Source organism: Battus philenor, unplaced genomic scaffold (assembly GCF_028537555.1).
Source record: "Battus philenor isolate CCGP_79_NKW_IND1 unplaced genomic scaffold, ilBatPhil1.0.hap1 SCAF_2, whole genome shotgun sequence".
NCBI lineage: Eukaryota > Metazoa > Arthropoda > Insecta > Lepidoptera > Papilionidae > Battus > Battus philenor.
The window spans coordinates 107,094-121,888 of NW_027181682.1; the positions used below are offsets into that span (position 1 = coordinate 107,094).

At 45.9% G+C, this 14,795-nt stretch overlaps 1 protein-coding gene across 1 annotated transcript; it reads left to right on the top strand.

Annotated features, from left to right (window-relative positions):
* Positions 1 to 1,444: 1,444 nt before the first annotated feature.
* On the top strand, positions 1,445 to 9,162 carry LOC137922493 (uncharacterized). Its single transcript, XM_068765512.1, is given in 8 exon segments — positions 1,445 to 1,772; positions 3,681 to 3,910; positions 3,912 to 4,178; positions 4,181 to 4,271; positions 4,274 to 4,988; positions 4,990 to 5,209; positions 8,042 to 8,585; positions 8,681 to 9,162. Coding segments are annotated over 8 exon segments (2,877 nt in total).
* The last annotated feature ends 5,633 nt before the right edge of the window (positions 9,163 to 14,795 follow it).

Here is a 14,795-nt window from a genome sequence, read left to right on the forward strand (position 1 = left end):
TTTAGTCTTTTCGCAAGCTTTGTGGAGCGCGGCCGTGCCCGACACGTATTTTAATTATAATTTCGGGAACATATAGATTGGAAGAGAGAAATAATGTTAATAATGAGGCAAAACTCATGATGTGAAAAATTTTTATTCTCCTCCTTAAAAATTTGTCTAGTTTTCCAAACAAAACAGCTTGTGGGTAAGTTTTTTTTTATATTTAAAGTAATATAGAATATATAATTAGAGTATACAAATATAATTCAATAATAAGGTATAAAAAAATACAAACATATGTGACAACAATGTAACAATAATATCTCTTGGTAGTGTAATGTGAAAAACTTAAAGCAAATGTTTTTTAATATTGATGTATTAACTTTTTGTTAAAATACCTTTAAAAGGATTGATAATCAAAATACCAACTTAAATGAAATAAATTAAAAATCGTACATAAAAGAAGTACTTAAAAATTAAAATCTTACCAAAAATGAATGAACAAATTTACCTGTACAGTAAAATTCATAGAAAAAAATTGATTGATCGTGAATTAGAACGTCCTGTATCGTGAGAAATGTCAACCTGTGTCTATAATATCATTTCGTGAAAAAAACATCACTTCGTCACGCTACTGGTCGACGAGATGTTATATTTAAGTAATATTAACGCACTCTGCTATTATATATATATATATATATAATTTCTTTGTAGCACCGAATTGTTAGTATCATTTGTAGATGCCTATATAATTTTTCAAATCATTACGTGATAAGTTAGTGGACAACCGGGCAACATTAAACCATAGTCTTGATCTATGACAATGAGCACGAAGCACAGAAAAAGAAGAAGCTGTTCGTAGATGCCGCCGCGGAAGCCATGCGAGTTGGCGTTCGACCATCGTTATGTTAGCAAATGTTACGGCTGATTTTACCAAGTTTTAGCACACCGCTGCTCAACTGGAACATTGCTACGCAGTCGAGGTGAAGGATGTTATTACTAATCCACCCGCAACAGATAAATATAATCAATTAAAAGCAGAACTTATAACTGTGTCTCAGGAGCCTAAATATAAAAAAAGACCAGCGTACCTGCAGCTTCCTAGCCGCCGGCGCCCATACACACGCTGCATATAGTATTGTCGACTCAAGCACCGCCAGATACATCGTACGGACACCTCCGAGATCAGAGCCCAAAATACCTTAGCGGCCCGGCACAGGGGTCGAGAGAGGCTCAGGAAATTCCTGCTCACGTTCTTCACGTGACTATTAAACATACGCCATTCATTAAGTGTGAGATCTAGTATCCGGATCTCCCTAGTCAGACCGAACGGCTCACCTCCCATATTATCAGATGTGGGTTGTCATACTTCAACATATTGGTTAGCACCATTACCTTTGTTTTGTGAGGGGTGAACCTAAGTTTGTTTCTGACTCCCCTGACTTCAGACAGTCAGAACTGACCAATGTATATTGGTGACAACTTCGTTGACCTTACTCTAGATATATTGTGCCTTCTGCCCCGAGAAAACAAGCACGATGTCATCGGCGAACGCCTGGCAGTGTGTTCCGGTCTTCCTCACCTCCTCCAGGAGGGGGTTGATGAGGAGGTTCCAGAACGTTGTGTCGTCGACTACGGATCCATGCATGCATCCCTTGGTGGTCTCTCTGGCCCACTTTGCCCCCGCATACCGTACGAACACCTTGCGATCGCTAAAGTAGCTGTCGACAAGGCGCCGCCGATTCGTGGGGCAGCGAGTCTCTGCCAGTTTGCACCTTGTAGCAGGCCAACAGGTGTTATTAGAGGCTATCACTATGTCCAATCCCAGAGGGTTTTTACAGTTTCATTGAACATGAGTTCATGGAACGGAAGGATCCGTGTGTTCCCGACAGCGTTGTTTAAAGTATTAGTGCGAAGAAAACACGCTGTATGAGGAACTAAACCGCTTTTGTATACTGATTAAATCCAAAACATGTAACAAAATAATTGATAATTTCCAGCAATTTTTGTAAAACACTTTTTATACATTTTATGTATAATGGTGAACTCAATGCCTAAGGCATTCTCTATCAGATCAATAACGAAAGGTGGTGCAGAGATAAATTAATAATAGTAGGTGAAACAAGTTATTACCATAGTCAAAAAATAAAAAAAGAAGGAGAATCAAATTGAGAAGGGAAATAATTACTGAGGTAAAAACACCTTATATAAATGTACTAATAGCTGCTATTTACTATAATCACGTATAAATATTTCATAATATATATTTATATATCAAATATTATTATGGTCTATAATCCTGCAACTTCCCACTCCCATCGACGCAACTGTTCTGTCGGAAAGAGATTCGCGACGTATAAAGAAGTTTCCGCATTTTCTTATGGAACCTTGTAAAGATCTGACATTTGGAAAGTTTAGTTCGCGGATACTGACTTTTGTCCTATGGCGTTTTTTTCTTGACATAGGTGTCGTTTTCGGGAAATCGGTTGACGCTCGATACGATGGAAGTACGGCGGATTAAAAAATAGGACGGCCGCCAAGATCTCGCATACCCATGTTCGAGCGCTCGCTTAGTGGTCGCGCGACATCGGTTTTGTGAAATTTTCCCTTTCCTTTTCGAATGATGTTTGATCATTTTCGTTGCCGTTTACTAGCAACACTGGCCACAAGATTTTTTTTTTAATCGGTAACTTCACCCGAATTTTACTCCCAAAAAGTGGGAGATAGAGGTGTTTTATACATTGCAAACCTCATGATTGGAGTTTCAAGAAATGTTCGAACTGTTGTCGTTGTTTCACAAGTATACTATGTACTAGAAAATTTTCCGCGCATACAAGGAGCACATGATGGTAAATAAAATTGTAATGTCATACCAAAAAACAGAAGTTTTCATTTAAAAACATGAAAACTGGAAGGAAACTTATTTAAAATTATTAGATTATATCAGGCTATGTTTTACAGTTGTAGCAATGACATTTAACAGTTTTTGACGCTAGCACCTGGCAATAATCGTCGTAAGATCGGTTTTTCTCTTTTTCACCTTTCGAAGTTCACTGCCAACCACGAAAACATAAGTGGGGCGTTAAAACAATGTATGACAAAATGATTTGGTTTATAGAGGGTTATAAGAAAACTAGGCTGCTGTTAAGCGCGCGTCCACCAGGTCACCTGCCATAACCCCACATTTCTGCCCGAGTCGAATACATAAGAAAATAATCAAGCGACATACAAAACCGCGCGAGAAATCTCCTTGTGTAACTTTTTTCATCTTATCTTTAATCCAATCGGTCATATTTAGTTTACATCCGAACTGTTATAGAAACTCGATAGTTTCTATAACAGTTAAAAACTATTATGAGTACATAATGGTTTAATTTCGATAAATTAAACCATTATGTACTCATAATAGTTTTTTTTTCAATAGCTATCTGTATAATGGCGCTTAGAACACTCAAGATCCATTACCCAGAATCAAAAAATTAGGCCCAATTTCTGTAGGCAAGTGTTAATATTGCTGTGTTTGTGTATAAAACTATGACGTCAATATATATTATGACGTTATATTTACTCAACTCAGATAACGGTGTTAATCCAATATATCAGTACAACAATTTACTACTAAGTACGAAACAAAATTTTAAATATATTATATAGCACAGAACATACAAAGGTTATTGATGACTTGTATAACAAAATAATAGTGACGTTGCAAGAGGCCGCTAATGTTAGCTTCCGTGCTAGTCAAGGTGGGAATAGCAGAAGCGGGGGCAGTCCCATAGCTGGGTGGAACCAGTATGTTCGCGATGCTCACCGGGATGTCAGGCAAAAGCTCTTAAACTGGGTATGGCGCGGACGACCTCAGCAGGGCCGCATATACAATGATATGTATGTCTCTAAAAAAGTATTTAAAGAAAAATTGAAGTATTGTCAAAAAAAATAAAGAGTTAATAAAAATGAATATTTTAGCATGTAGTCATAAAAATAAAGATTTTCGAGGATTTTGGAAACATACGAAAAACAAGAGCCCGAAGCTAGGCGTACCGGCGATCATCCAGGGCATACACGATCCCAAGGAAATAGTTAATCTGTTCAGCTCTAATTTCCAAGTGCAATCGCCTTTAAAGACACAGGTCGAAGATGTTGAAGTCGTCGTGTCCGGTGTGCCGAAACGTATTAGCGCTAAAAAGGTGGAATTATTAAAGTAAAAGGAATGACGCGAGGCAAGTCACCGGGGCATGATGGCCTCAGCATCGAGCATTTTTTGTATGGGGCCCGGCCCCACCTCCCGAGACTGTTAGACATTCGTATCTGCCGGCGGATCTAATGCGTTCGGTCGTGGTTCCCATTATTAAGAATAAGACGGGCGACTTAGGTGATAGGAACAACTATCGGCCGATCACATTGGCTACTACTGCAGCGAAGATACTTGACGGTTTGATTGAGGGACAACTTAAGCGCTACTTAGTCCTGCACGACGCTCAGTTTGGCTTCAGGCCACATTTATCTACAGAGTGTGCTATTTTGACCCTCAAGCATACTGTCAAGTATTACACGGATCGGAAAACAGCTGTCTATGCTGCATTCCTGGACTTCTCCAAAGCATTTGATCTGGTTAGGTACGACATTTTATGGCCTAAGTTACTCGATTCTGGTGTGCCAGGTGAATATATCAACATTTTAAAATTTTTGTATGGCCACCAAACTAACCAGGACAAATGGCTGGACCAGTTTTCACGCGCGTACAGGTTGGAATGCGGGGTGAGGCAGGGCGGTCTGACCTCGCCTTTGCCTTTTAATCTGTACATAAATCAGCAAATCGTTGGGCTCGGCAGTGCCGGTGTCGGCTGCCATATTGATGGTTGTTGTATAAACAGCATCAGTTATGCGGACGACATGGTGTTGCTGAGTCCATCGGTGGCTGCTTTGAGAAGGCTGATGGCCATATGTGAGGGCTACGCGAGGTCCCACGGCCTCTCGTACAATGTAAAGAAGGCAGAACTCCTTGTATTCTAAACAAAATCACAAGGTCACCCAGGTACCGCCCATTAAACTTAATGGTGAACCGATAAAAAGAGTGTCGTGTTTCAAGTACCTCGGCCATGTGGTTACTGAGGACTTGAAAGATGACAAAGATATTGTAAGAGAGCGGAGGGCGATGGCAGTTCGCTGTAATATGTTGGCCCGCAGATTTGCGCGATGTAGCACAGAGGTGAAGATCACCCTGTTTAAGGCTGTGGCGTGCATATCGCGCGCCACTCAAACACCAACCTCTTACCCACGTGACCGTCAATCGCATGGCGGCGGCGGCAGTGAAACAGATGCATGTCAGATGGCGCCACAGTAGACGCAACGAAAATCTGCATCGCGCTGTTGAGAGTCTCCGCGCTCATTATACGAGGGCCAAACTGAAAGTTTTTAGAACTGGCAACTTAAAAGCATTATATTAAAAAAATAAGTTTAAATTTTGAAAATAGAACTCTTTACCAATAATATTGAGTATACATTTCATTCATTTGTCATTTGTTTTACGATTTGGCGGCAAATTGAAAATTGTCTGTGCACGTCAGAATGAATTTAAGCCGAGAAAATTTTCGTGCAATGATTTTTTATGACTTTCAATGTCATATAAGTCAACAAGAAAGTTATGATAGACTTCGATTGGCTTTTCACGATGAAGCCCCATCTCGTGCCACAGTTTACAACTGGTTTAATGAATTCAAACGTGGTCGAACTAATCTCACCGATGATTTGCGTGAGGGACGGCCTTCTACAGCGACGACTGAAGACAATATCAGTGTTGTGCGGCGTATGATAGAGACTGACAAAAGAGTGACCTATCAGCAGATTCGGACAAGTCTAGGCATAGGTATGAGTCAAGTGCACAAAATCCTCCATGAACATTTAGCGGTCAGGAAGCTTTGTGCCCGCTGGATACCGCATAATTTGACCGAGGCTCAAAAACTCCGCCGTGTTGATTGGTGCCGAGAAATGATCCAAAAATTTAACGGAGGTGACTCAAATGCTGTGTTCGACATACTAACGGGTGAAGAAAGCTGGATTTACTGTTATGATCCGGAAACCAAAAGACAGTCTGCTCAGCGGGTGTTTCCTTCCGAAGAGTTGCCAACTAAAGTGAAGAGAGGTCGAAGTGTTGGAAAAAAGATGGTGGCCTCGTTCTTCGGAAAGACAGGTCATTACGCGACAGTTGTCTTAGAAGATCAGAAAACGGTTAATGCAGAGTGGTACACTAACAACTGTTTGCCACTTGTCTTGGAAAAAGTTCGAGAGAAACGACCTCGCAGCAGGATCCTCCTTCATCACGACAATGCCTCGTCGCACACCGCCAGGCAAACGATCGACTATTTGGCGACCTCAGACGTGGAATTACTGGGTCACCCGCCGTATAGCCCCGACCTCACACCCTGCGATTTTTATTTATTCCCGAAAATAAAAGAAAAACTTCGAGGAAAACATTTTATGGACGCCGAAGAAGCAGTGGCTGTGTTTCAAAACGCCGTCGAAGAGACTCCTAAGGCCGAGTGGGCAAGGTGCTTTTCTCAATGGTTCCATCGAATGCAGCGATGTATTGATGTAAATGGACGCTATTTTGAAAAGTTATAATAAAACTAATAACTTGCTAGAATGCTTAGTTTTTGATTTTCTAAGAACTTTCAGTTTGACCCTCGTAAGGGCTAGCGGAGGTGCGGTCAACGCATGAAGAAGAAGAAGCAACTGAAGATCAAGAAGCAACCGACGAACAAGATACAACCGACGAACTACCGAAGCACAAGAAGCTACCGAAGAACAAGAAGCTACCGTACTACGACCACTCCTACACTACCGACGAACTACCGAAGCACAAGAAGCTACCGACGAACAAGAAGCTACCGCACCGCGCCCTACACTGGTGACCCCGAGTAAGGACAACGAGAAGCACCTTCCGGACCCAGCTGATACCACACTCGGAAGACGCGCAGATAAACCACAATATGAGTCAGCCTAGTAACGACGACCGCAAAATCGCCGAAGTGTTACGCGTTGGCGTAAGAGTGCCCCCATTTTGGCCTGAAGAGCCGGCCATTCACCTGTCATCATTTCGCCCGAAGACAGCTCCACGACAAGCGAACCCGAGTTGCAAACTGTAATACGAGCTTCCAACGAAGTGCCGCCGACGTCATCCGAACCGCCGACTACACCGACGCCGTCGCCACCACCGTCACCGTCGCCGTCGCCTCCACCGTCTCCTTTGGACACGATCCCCACGGAGACGACTACACCGTCCACTACTTCTACGACGGAGTCTACGACGACGTCCTCCACGACTACATCGACTACAACGACAACGACTACCACTACAATGCCAACGACGATCGCTACATCACCAACAATAGCGCCAACGACCGCGCCCACGACCACGCCCACAGCTCTGCCTACTACAACTCCTGTGCCCGAAACAACTCTACAGGAGGTTACAAAACAGGACCTCCCATTATCATCTGAGAGAAGCAGCACAATAATCGGTCGCACCACGGAGACGGTCACTTTCCCCATGTCCGTTAATCAGCCACTTCAACCACTTCAACTGCTACTACCTCAGACGGAGACAAGAGGACCCGGAGCGGCAGAAGAGTAAGGTTACCAAATTGTTATCGACCATAGTTACGGTCTGGGCGGGGGAGTGATGTGGCGTGCATATCGCGCGCCACTCAAACACCAACCTCTTACCCACGTGACCGTCAATCGCATGGCGGCGGCGGCAGTGAAACAGATGCATGACAGATGGCGCCACAGTAGACGCAACGAAAATCTGCATCGCGCTGTTGAGAGTCTCCGCGCTCATTATAAGGGCTAGCGGAGGTGCGGTCAACGCATGAAGAAGAAGAAGCAACTGAAGATCAAGAAGCAACCGACGAACAAGATACAACCGACGAACTACCGAAGTACAAGAAGCTACCGAAGAACAAGAAGCTACCGTACTACGACCACTCCTACACTACCGACGAACTACCGAAGCACAAGAAGCTACCGACGAACAAGAAGCTACCGCACCGCGCCCTACAAGGCGTACTGCCAGACATTGTACACGTGCAATCTGTGGGTCAGCTACACGCAGCGGACTTTCAGTGCCCTCCGTGTACAATATAATAATGGTCTTAGGATGTTGTTGGGGCTTCCACGTCACTGCAGCGCGTCCGAGATGTTTGCGCTTACGCGCACCGACGGGTTTCACACCGTATTGCGCAAACGGACCGCATCACTTCTGCACAGAGTACGTGGAAGCACCAACGAAGCAACCGTGCCCGGTGATTATCTGTGCAACCCTTTAGGTGAGCCTTTCGTCTCGTCGCTGTATCCAGGCCTCGAAAATAGGCAGGATCGCCCCAACGAAGCGTCTGCGCGCATAGCCCTCTTCCGAGAGCTTAGCGCGCCACGTCGCGAGTGCCCCGCGCCGTTCCTGCCGTCTGTCCGCCTCGAGTACTCAGTCCGGCTCGCCACTACCGTCCCGTCGGAGGGTGCGGACTCGGTCGTGGACTCTTGCATCCATCTCCGTCAGAATGTCCAGGGGCGGAAAGCGCACCAGGACTGCCACCGCCTCGCACGATATCGTGTGATATCCGTGAACGATCCGTATGGCCATCCTCCGCTGGACGATGTAGATATTAGTTCAGCAGCGTCAAATGGCCAGTTTTTTTGCCCACAGGAGCGCCTCGTACAAGGCTACGGACCGCACGCTCCTGTGAAGAAGCGGCGGGTTTCCTCCGTGGGTCCCTCGCGATTGAGCAGCAGTCTGTGCATAGCATTCGCTATCCTCTCAATCCAGGGGACGAGGCGATCGAAGTGCTCTTCAAGTCCCAGCGACGGTTCTTTCAGCGACTGTACTACTTTCTCGTGACGTTGAGCCCACCGACGCGAACGCGCGAGTTGGGAGGTTCCCTTGTTCGAGGCAACTGGTGGAATCTTGTTTTGCGCCTCAGTCTTGTTTGGCGCTATTTTCAACTTCAACGCGCGTATTTTAGCGACGACGACTTCTGTACCAAGCTCGGCAAGCTCCCTGGCCTTCTTGAAATTGTCCCCGCTCGCGACCACCAGCGTGTCGTCGGCGTAACAAACGACGCTCATGCCAACGGGGAGACTGACTCGCAGAATCGCATCGTACGTGAGGTTCTACAAGAAAGGTCCTAAGATCATCACCTGCGGCACCCTGCGCTTGTTCTCCCTCCGATTCCTCCTTCCGTCTTGGTCCATGTACACGATGTACCTGTCTCGCAAGAGGGACCTCGAGCTGGATCAGTACCTCCCTTATCGCATCCCAGCTTCCCAGTTGAAAGCGTTGACGATATCGAGGCTTATCGCCAACGCTACTCCATCCCGAGACATGGCCTGCTCCGACAAGGACCTAACGCGCATGATCGCGTCGACGGCCGACAGAAGCCAAACTGGCAGTAGGCGAAATCCGGACCGACATGAGACAGATGCCCGCTGATACGTGCGGAAAGTATCCTTTCAAACAGCATGCCGCATTCGTCCAGCAGGCATATGGGACGGTACGCAGAGGGAGATTCTGCGGCCCTACCTTCTTTTCTCAAGAGAACCAATCGTGCCTCCTTCCAAGATGCGGAGAACGTGGTTCGGCAGAGACAGCTCGTGAATAGCTCAGTCGGCTTGCCCCACAAAGACATCAGACTGAGTACTCAGACCCGACCCGGTATTCCGTCGGGACCCGGTGCGGTGTTTCTTGCTCTGAGGTGGCTCACGGCTCAATCCAGCTCCTGCGCTGTCACCTCCGTCTCATCCGTCCACTCCCACAGCTGTGCCGGGGGTCGTGCGGAGGGACTTGACCGATCTTTCGGAAAGAGAGTATCTACTACTCTCTCCAGAATGACCGGTTATGAGGTCTCCGTTGTCAGCGGCATCCAGCGCCGGAGTTTTCCCGGCACCATTCGGTATGGACGCTCACACGGAACCACACTGAACCGCCTTGGCACTTGCTACCGCCTTCTGCAGCCCCTTTGTGGCGGCTCGGTACTCCCTATACAGTCTGGCCATCTCCTCTTCTAGAGCTCACCTTCGTCTCCTTCGGGCTCTGGTGTACTGGCGGCGGTTCAGTTAGCAGATCTTGTGTAGTTCCGCATTTTTCGCTGACCACCAGTGCACAAACCCGCACTTGGAACGACCGGGGGCATCGACACGTCGCATATTTGCGTCAGTGTCTTCTGGAACCAGTTCGCTCCCCTCTCTAGTCCGGACAGAACCTCTTTGGCGTTCGACCAATCGGCTACGCAGGCGTCCTACAGCCGGTTTTGTCCAGCTGCTTCAAACACCTGCGTCGCGTAGTGCTGTCATCACAGCCGCCGAAGTCAGCGACGGGCCTGCAGATCGCAACACCGAAGACGGTGTGGCGATGGCCAGAAAGAGTGACCACATCCTCTGCAACCCGCCAGCCCGATAGCATACGCAGTGCAGCGGGAGTCGCCCACGTTAAGTCCACGACCGACTCTCCCAAAGCAAAGCCCAGGGGTGGATTCCCCAGCATCGTTGGGACCATCCTGGGGAAAATGAGTTTTTTAAACTGCGTCCATTTTGTTTTTCCTTTTAAGGGTGAGGTCCCTTCGCACTTGTGGGCTGCATTCCTTTGCAGCCACTCATCCCGTCGGCACGGTCCAACCTTGGGATTAGAGTTATTTTTGAAATTGTTTTCCTTCTCTTAGCTCCGTACGGGTACGGAGCCCCTGGTCCTTTTTAGGATTACGGGTTGTCCGGTATCGGCAGAAGCCAAGTGCACCTGGCACATCACTGATCCTCTGTCTCATGTCTTAAACATGGGCACGGGATGCTACCTCAAGACTGAGTGGCTCGCCTATGGGACTGTACAGTCCTTGGTCGTTTCTCAGTTTTGTAAAGAACTGATGGTTCGCCCCCAACCCTATCAGTTTTGGTCCATGCGGGAACATGTCTGATACCACTCATATCTGGGTGGCGTTCCCCTATTCGCCAACCGGGGGACGCGCCTGAGGGAATGTCTTGAAAGTCCACATAGGTTCTGCGAGTCAGTCTCCCTGCCAGCGTGAGCATCGTTTGTTGCGCCAACGACACGCTGGTGGTGACTGCTTACATTTGTAGCCTATTCGTAAAAATAGATGCGTCGTCAAATTCACTCACCATAGAGCCTTTTTTATAAATGGAAATGGTGTTCAAATCAACGACAACGAATAGTGAGTAATTGTCTACACGCAGCAGCTATTCTTTGCTCATTCATTAAAGTAATAGTAGCGTGTTTCTATTATCTTGTATTGTCGTTATGAACAAATAATAACGCTATATATATATATATATACTTATATATATATATATACATATATATATATACTGCAAAAAGTATTAATATGTTGGCAATGTGCAGCGAGCAACGGGCATGGGGCATCGGTCAAAGCTGATATCCGTAGGCTATACGTTAAATTAACTGGTGTAGATATTTCAACCAGAAATCATTCTTAACCAATGCCGCCACAGTACTGATCGTCTGCAGCTGTGGATAGTAATAATAATAATAATAATAAATCTTTAATTCAGACCATATTTTCAGTCCATATTTATGTTAGTACAATATTCTTACACTATGTTAGTTGTTTACAAACATACAAACATACAGAACAGCACATGGGTTAGTAATAAGATAAACTTAGCCTATGTTAGTATTAAAATTAAGTATAAAAGAAAACTTACATACTAAATACACATACGCTTATTGGCGAGTGTATGTGCACCATTCCAGCAGGCCCAGAGAGGGCTGTCTAACTTATACGCCAATGTGCTGAGGAGGGTGTTAGTGCTCTCCGCCGCCCGTCTCATCATCGACGCTACACGCTTGCGGATGATCGCGTAGAAGTCGTCCACCCTCGCCTCCGCAAACATGGCAGATGCACTACAGTAGCGCGGCTTGCCCAGCACCGCCCTCAGCACATTGTTGTACTGCACGCGAAGGGCTCTGACGGTCCGCTGCTTATAGTCCGCCCACAGACTGCACGTGTAAAAAGTCTGACAGTATGCTCTAAACAGTGACAACTTTACCTGTTTATTACATCGCGCAAATCTGCGAGCCAACATATTGCCCCGGACCGACAACGCCCGCCGTTCCCTCTCTATGTCGCCGTCGTCCTTGAGGTGCTCGTCAACTATGTGCCCGAGGTACCTGAACTCAGCCACCTGTTTCAGGGGGGATCCACAAAGCATGAAAGTAGGTTTAAAGTTCGAAGGTTTATTATTCCCCCTAAAAACAAGGATATCGCTCTTTTTCGCGTTGTAGCTGAGTCCATTCACCCCGGCATACTCCTCACATATTTTCAACAGTTTTCGGAGGCCACTGACTGAGGGGCTCAGCAGGACCATGTCATCAGCATAGCTGATGTTGTTTATAAAAACTCCATCAATCGAGCATCCGACACCCGCCCTACTGAGCCTCTCTATCAGCTGGTTGACGTAGAGGTTGAAAAGCCTCGGCGACGTCAGCCCTCCCTGCCTTACTCCACAATTCAGTTTGTACGGGTCGCTCATTGCGTCTCCCCACCTCACTACATTTAATTGATTGCCATACCAGTACTGAAGAAGTGATAGCAGTTCCGGCCTTAAGTTGGTCTCGGTTCTAAGCTTGTGCCATAGAATTTTATATGACACCAAGTCAAATGCTTTGGACAGATCCAAAAAGCACGCATAAACCGGAGTTTTTCTGTCTGTGTAGTAGCGGACAGTTTGCTTGAGACACTGTATTGCGCTCTCAGTTGACAACTCGGGTTTAAAACCAAATTGCGCGTCATTGATCTTCGCGGATTTACTTAATTGCGTATCAAGCAAACTGTCCACAACCTTAGCTACTATCGTCGCGAGGGATATGGGCCTGTAATTGGATCTGTCTGCTGCATCACCCGTCCTATTTTTTGCCAAAGGTACCACCACTGTCTTCATCATTGCTTCCGGCAAGTAACTATGGTCAATACTGATATTGTAGAGCATGGCTAGGACCCCGGATAGGTGCACCCCAGCATAACGTAGATGCTCAACACTCAGGCCATCGTGTCCCGGAGATCTACCACGCTTCATACGCTTTACAGCACTACTAACCTCGCTTGCTGAGAAGCGTACCCGATCCTCCCTTACATCCACGATGTCCCGAGCTACGTCCTCGAATTGATGAGATGTACTCGGTGACTCAACTTTAAGATGAGACATAAACATATTAGCTATATTTCGGCATCCACTCGTGCCTCCCACCTCAACGGGAAGGCTCGCCCGAACATTTAATTTATTTGTCTGGTGCCAGAACTTTCCGAAATTTTTGGTGTCATGTGCCTCGGCCAACCTGTCCATTTTAATCTGTTCCTCGTGGTCCTGGCACCATTTCAGCTTACTTTTAAAAAGCCTACGGGACTCACACATATCCTCGTAAGTGACCCCCCTACTTGGCTTCCCCGCCTCAACCCAAGCCTGAAAGCACAGACGAGCCCTCGCGTGCAGTGGCGCCACATGCTTGTTCCACCCGATAACAAAACCTTTTTTACTTCGCCGAACCACCTTGTAGCTTAAAATAGCCCCTTTCTGCATTATACTAGCTATCTCCGAATACATCTCATCAATGAGTAGTCTATGGTCAGATCTTTGACAATTTGTATTATAACACTCCGCGAGTTCCGTTGGAAGTACAATCTTGCCTAACTTTTCATTACAATACTCCGTAAACAGTCTCGTCTGTTCACTATCCCTTTGCCCCCAAATTATCTTATTATTGTAACAACCTTTAGGAGTGTCGTATTGCAGAGATATGGGTTTAAGATCACAAATAATTTCTAGGGGATAGTGATCAGACCACGACACGTCATTATTTACTTTTATCTTTTCAACATAGTTCTTTGCTATACTAGTGACCAAACAATGGTCGAGCCAACGTGTACAGCCATGGGCGTCACTCTTATATGTATACGTCTCCCCATTGTTTGGCAAAGCATCATAATTAACGCAACACCATTTTTGTTCCATACAAAATAATTGCATCTCCTCAAAGAATAACTCGCCTGGATGAGCATTAAAGTCCCCCAACACAAAAACCATACCTATGTCACTGTCCTCAACCACCGCATTTATTTCACTCAAACAGTCTGTGAAATGTGGTAAGTTGTACGCACAGTCCGTAGGCATATATACGGAGAAAATTAACATGGTACACTCGCGTATTTTACATTTTATAGCGCATACCCTCGGATTATTGCACTTCACCACAGACACTGAGGAAAAAGCACTCTTACGCCATAGCAGCGCCACACCTCCGTAGGGGCGACCACGCAGTACTCCCGCACAGGTATCCACCGCTGACGTGCCCGTGCCCGCGAAATCCTTATGCACTGTACTTATATAGGCTAGATCGTGTGGCAGCAGCCAGGTCTCTTGTAATGCTACCACGTCCGATACAGCACAGAGGCTCCTCACACTGTCCTCCGACCTCTTCAAGGACTTACAATTAAAGCTACTCAGCTTTAGTTTATGATTCGTTGATAATAATATGCCCTGATCCATTCAATCTAATTTTTTGTTGTAGCTCGATCTGCGTTGCCTTTGTTTCCTTTATTAAACCTAATGTATTTTCTAAAATAAATGCCTTCCGGCCACGAATCCTTATCTGTGAAGAGCGGGAGCTTATTTCTCGGTATAAGAAATTTAAAAGAATTATAATCTTTTTCAATATTCCTATTGTTTACTTTCTCGGGCACTATATTTATATGCATTTTCTCCAATACATAATCTGCAACATCCTGCTCTGTTACCTCTTT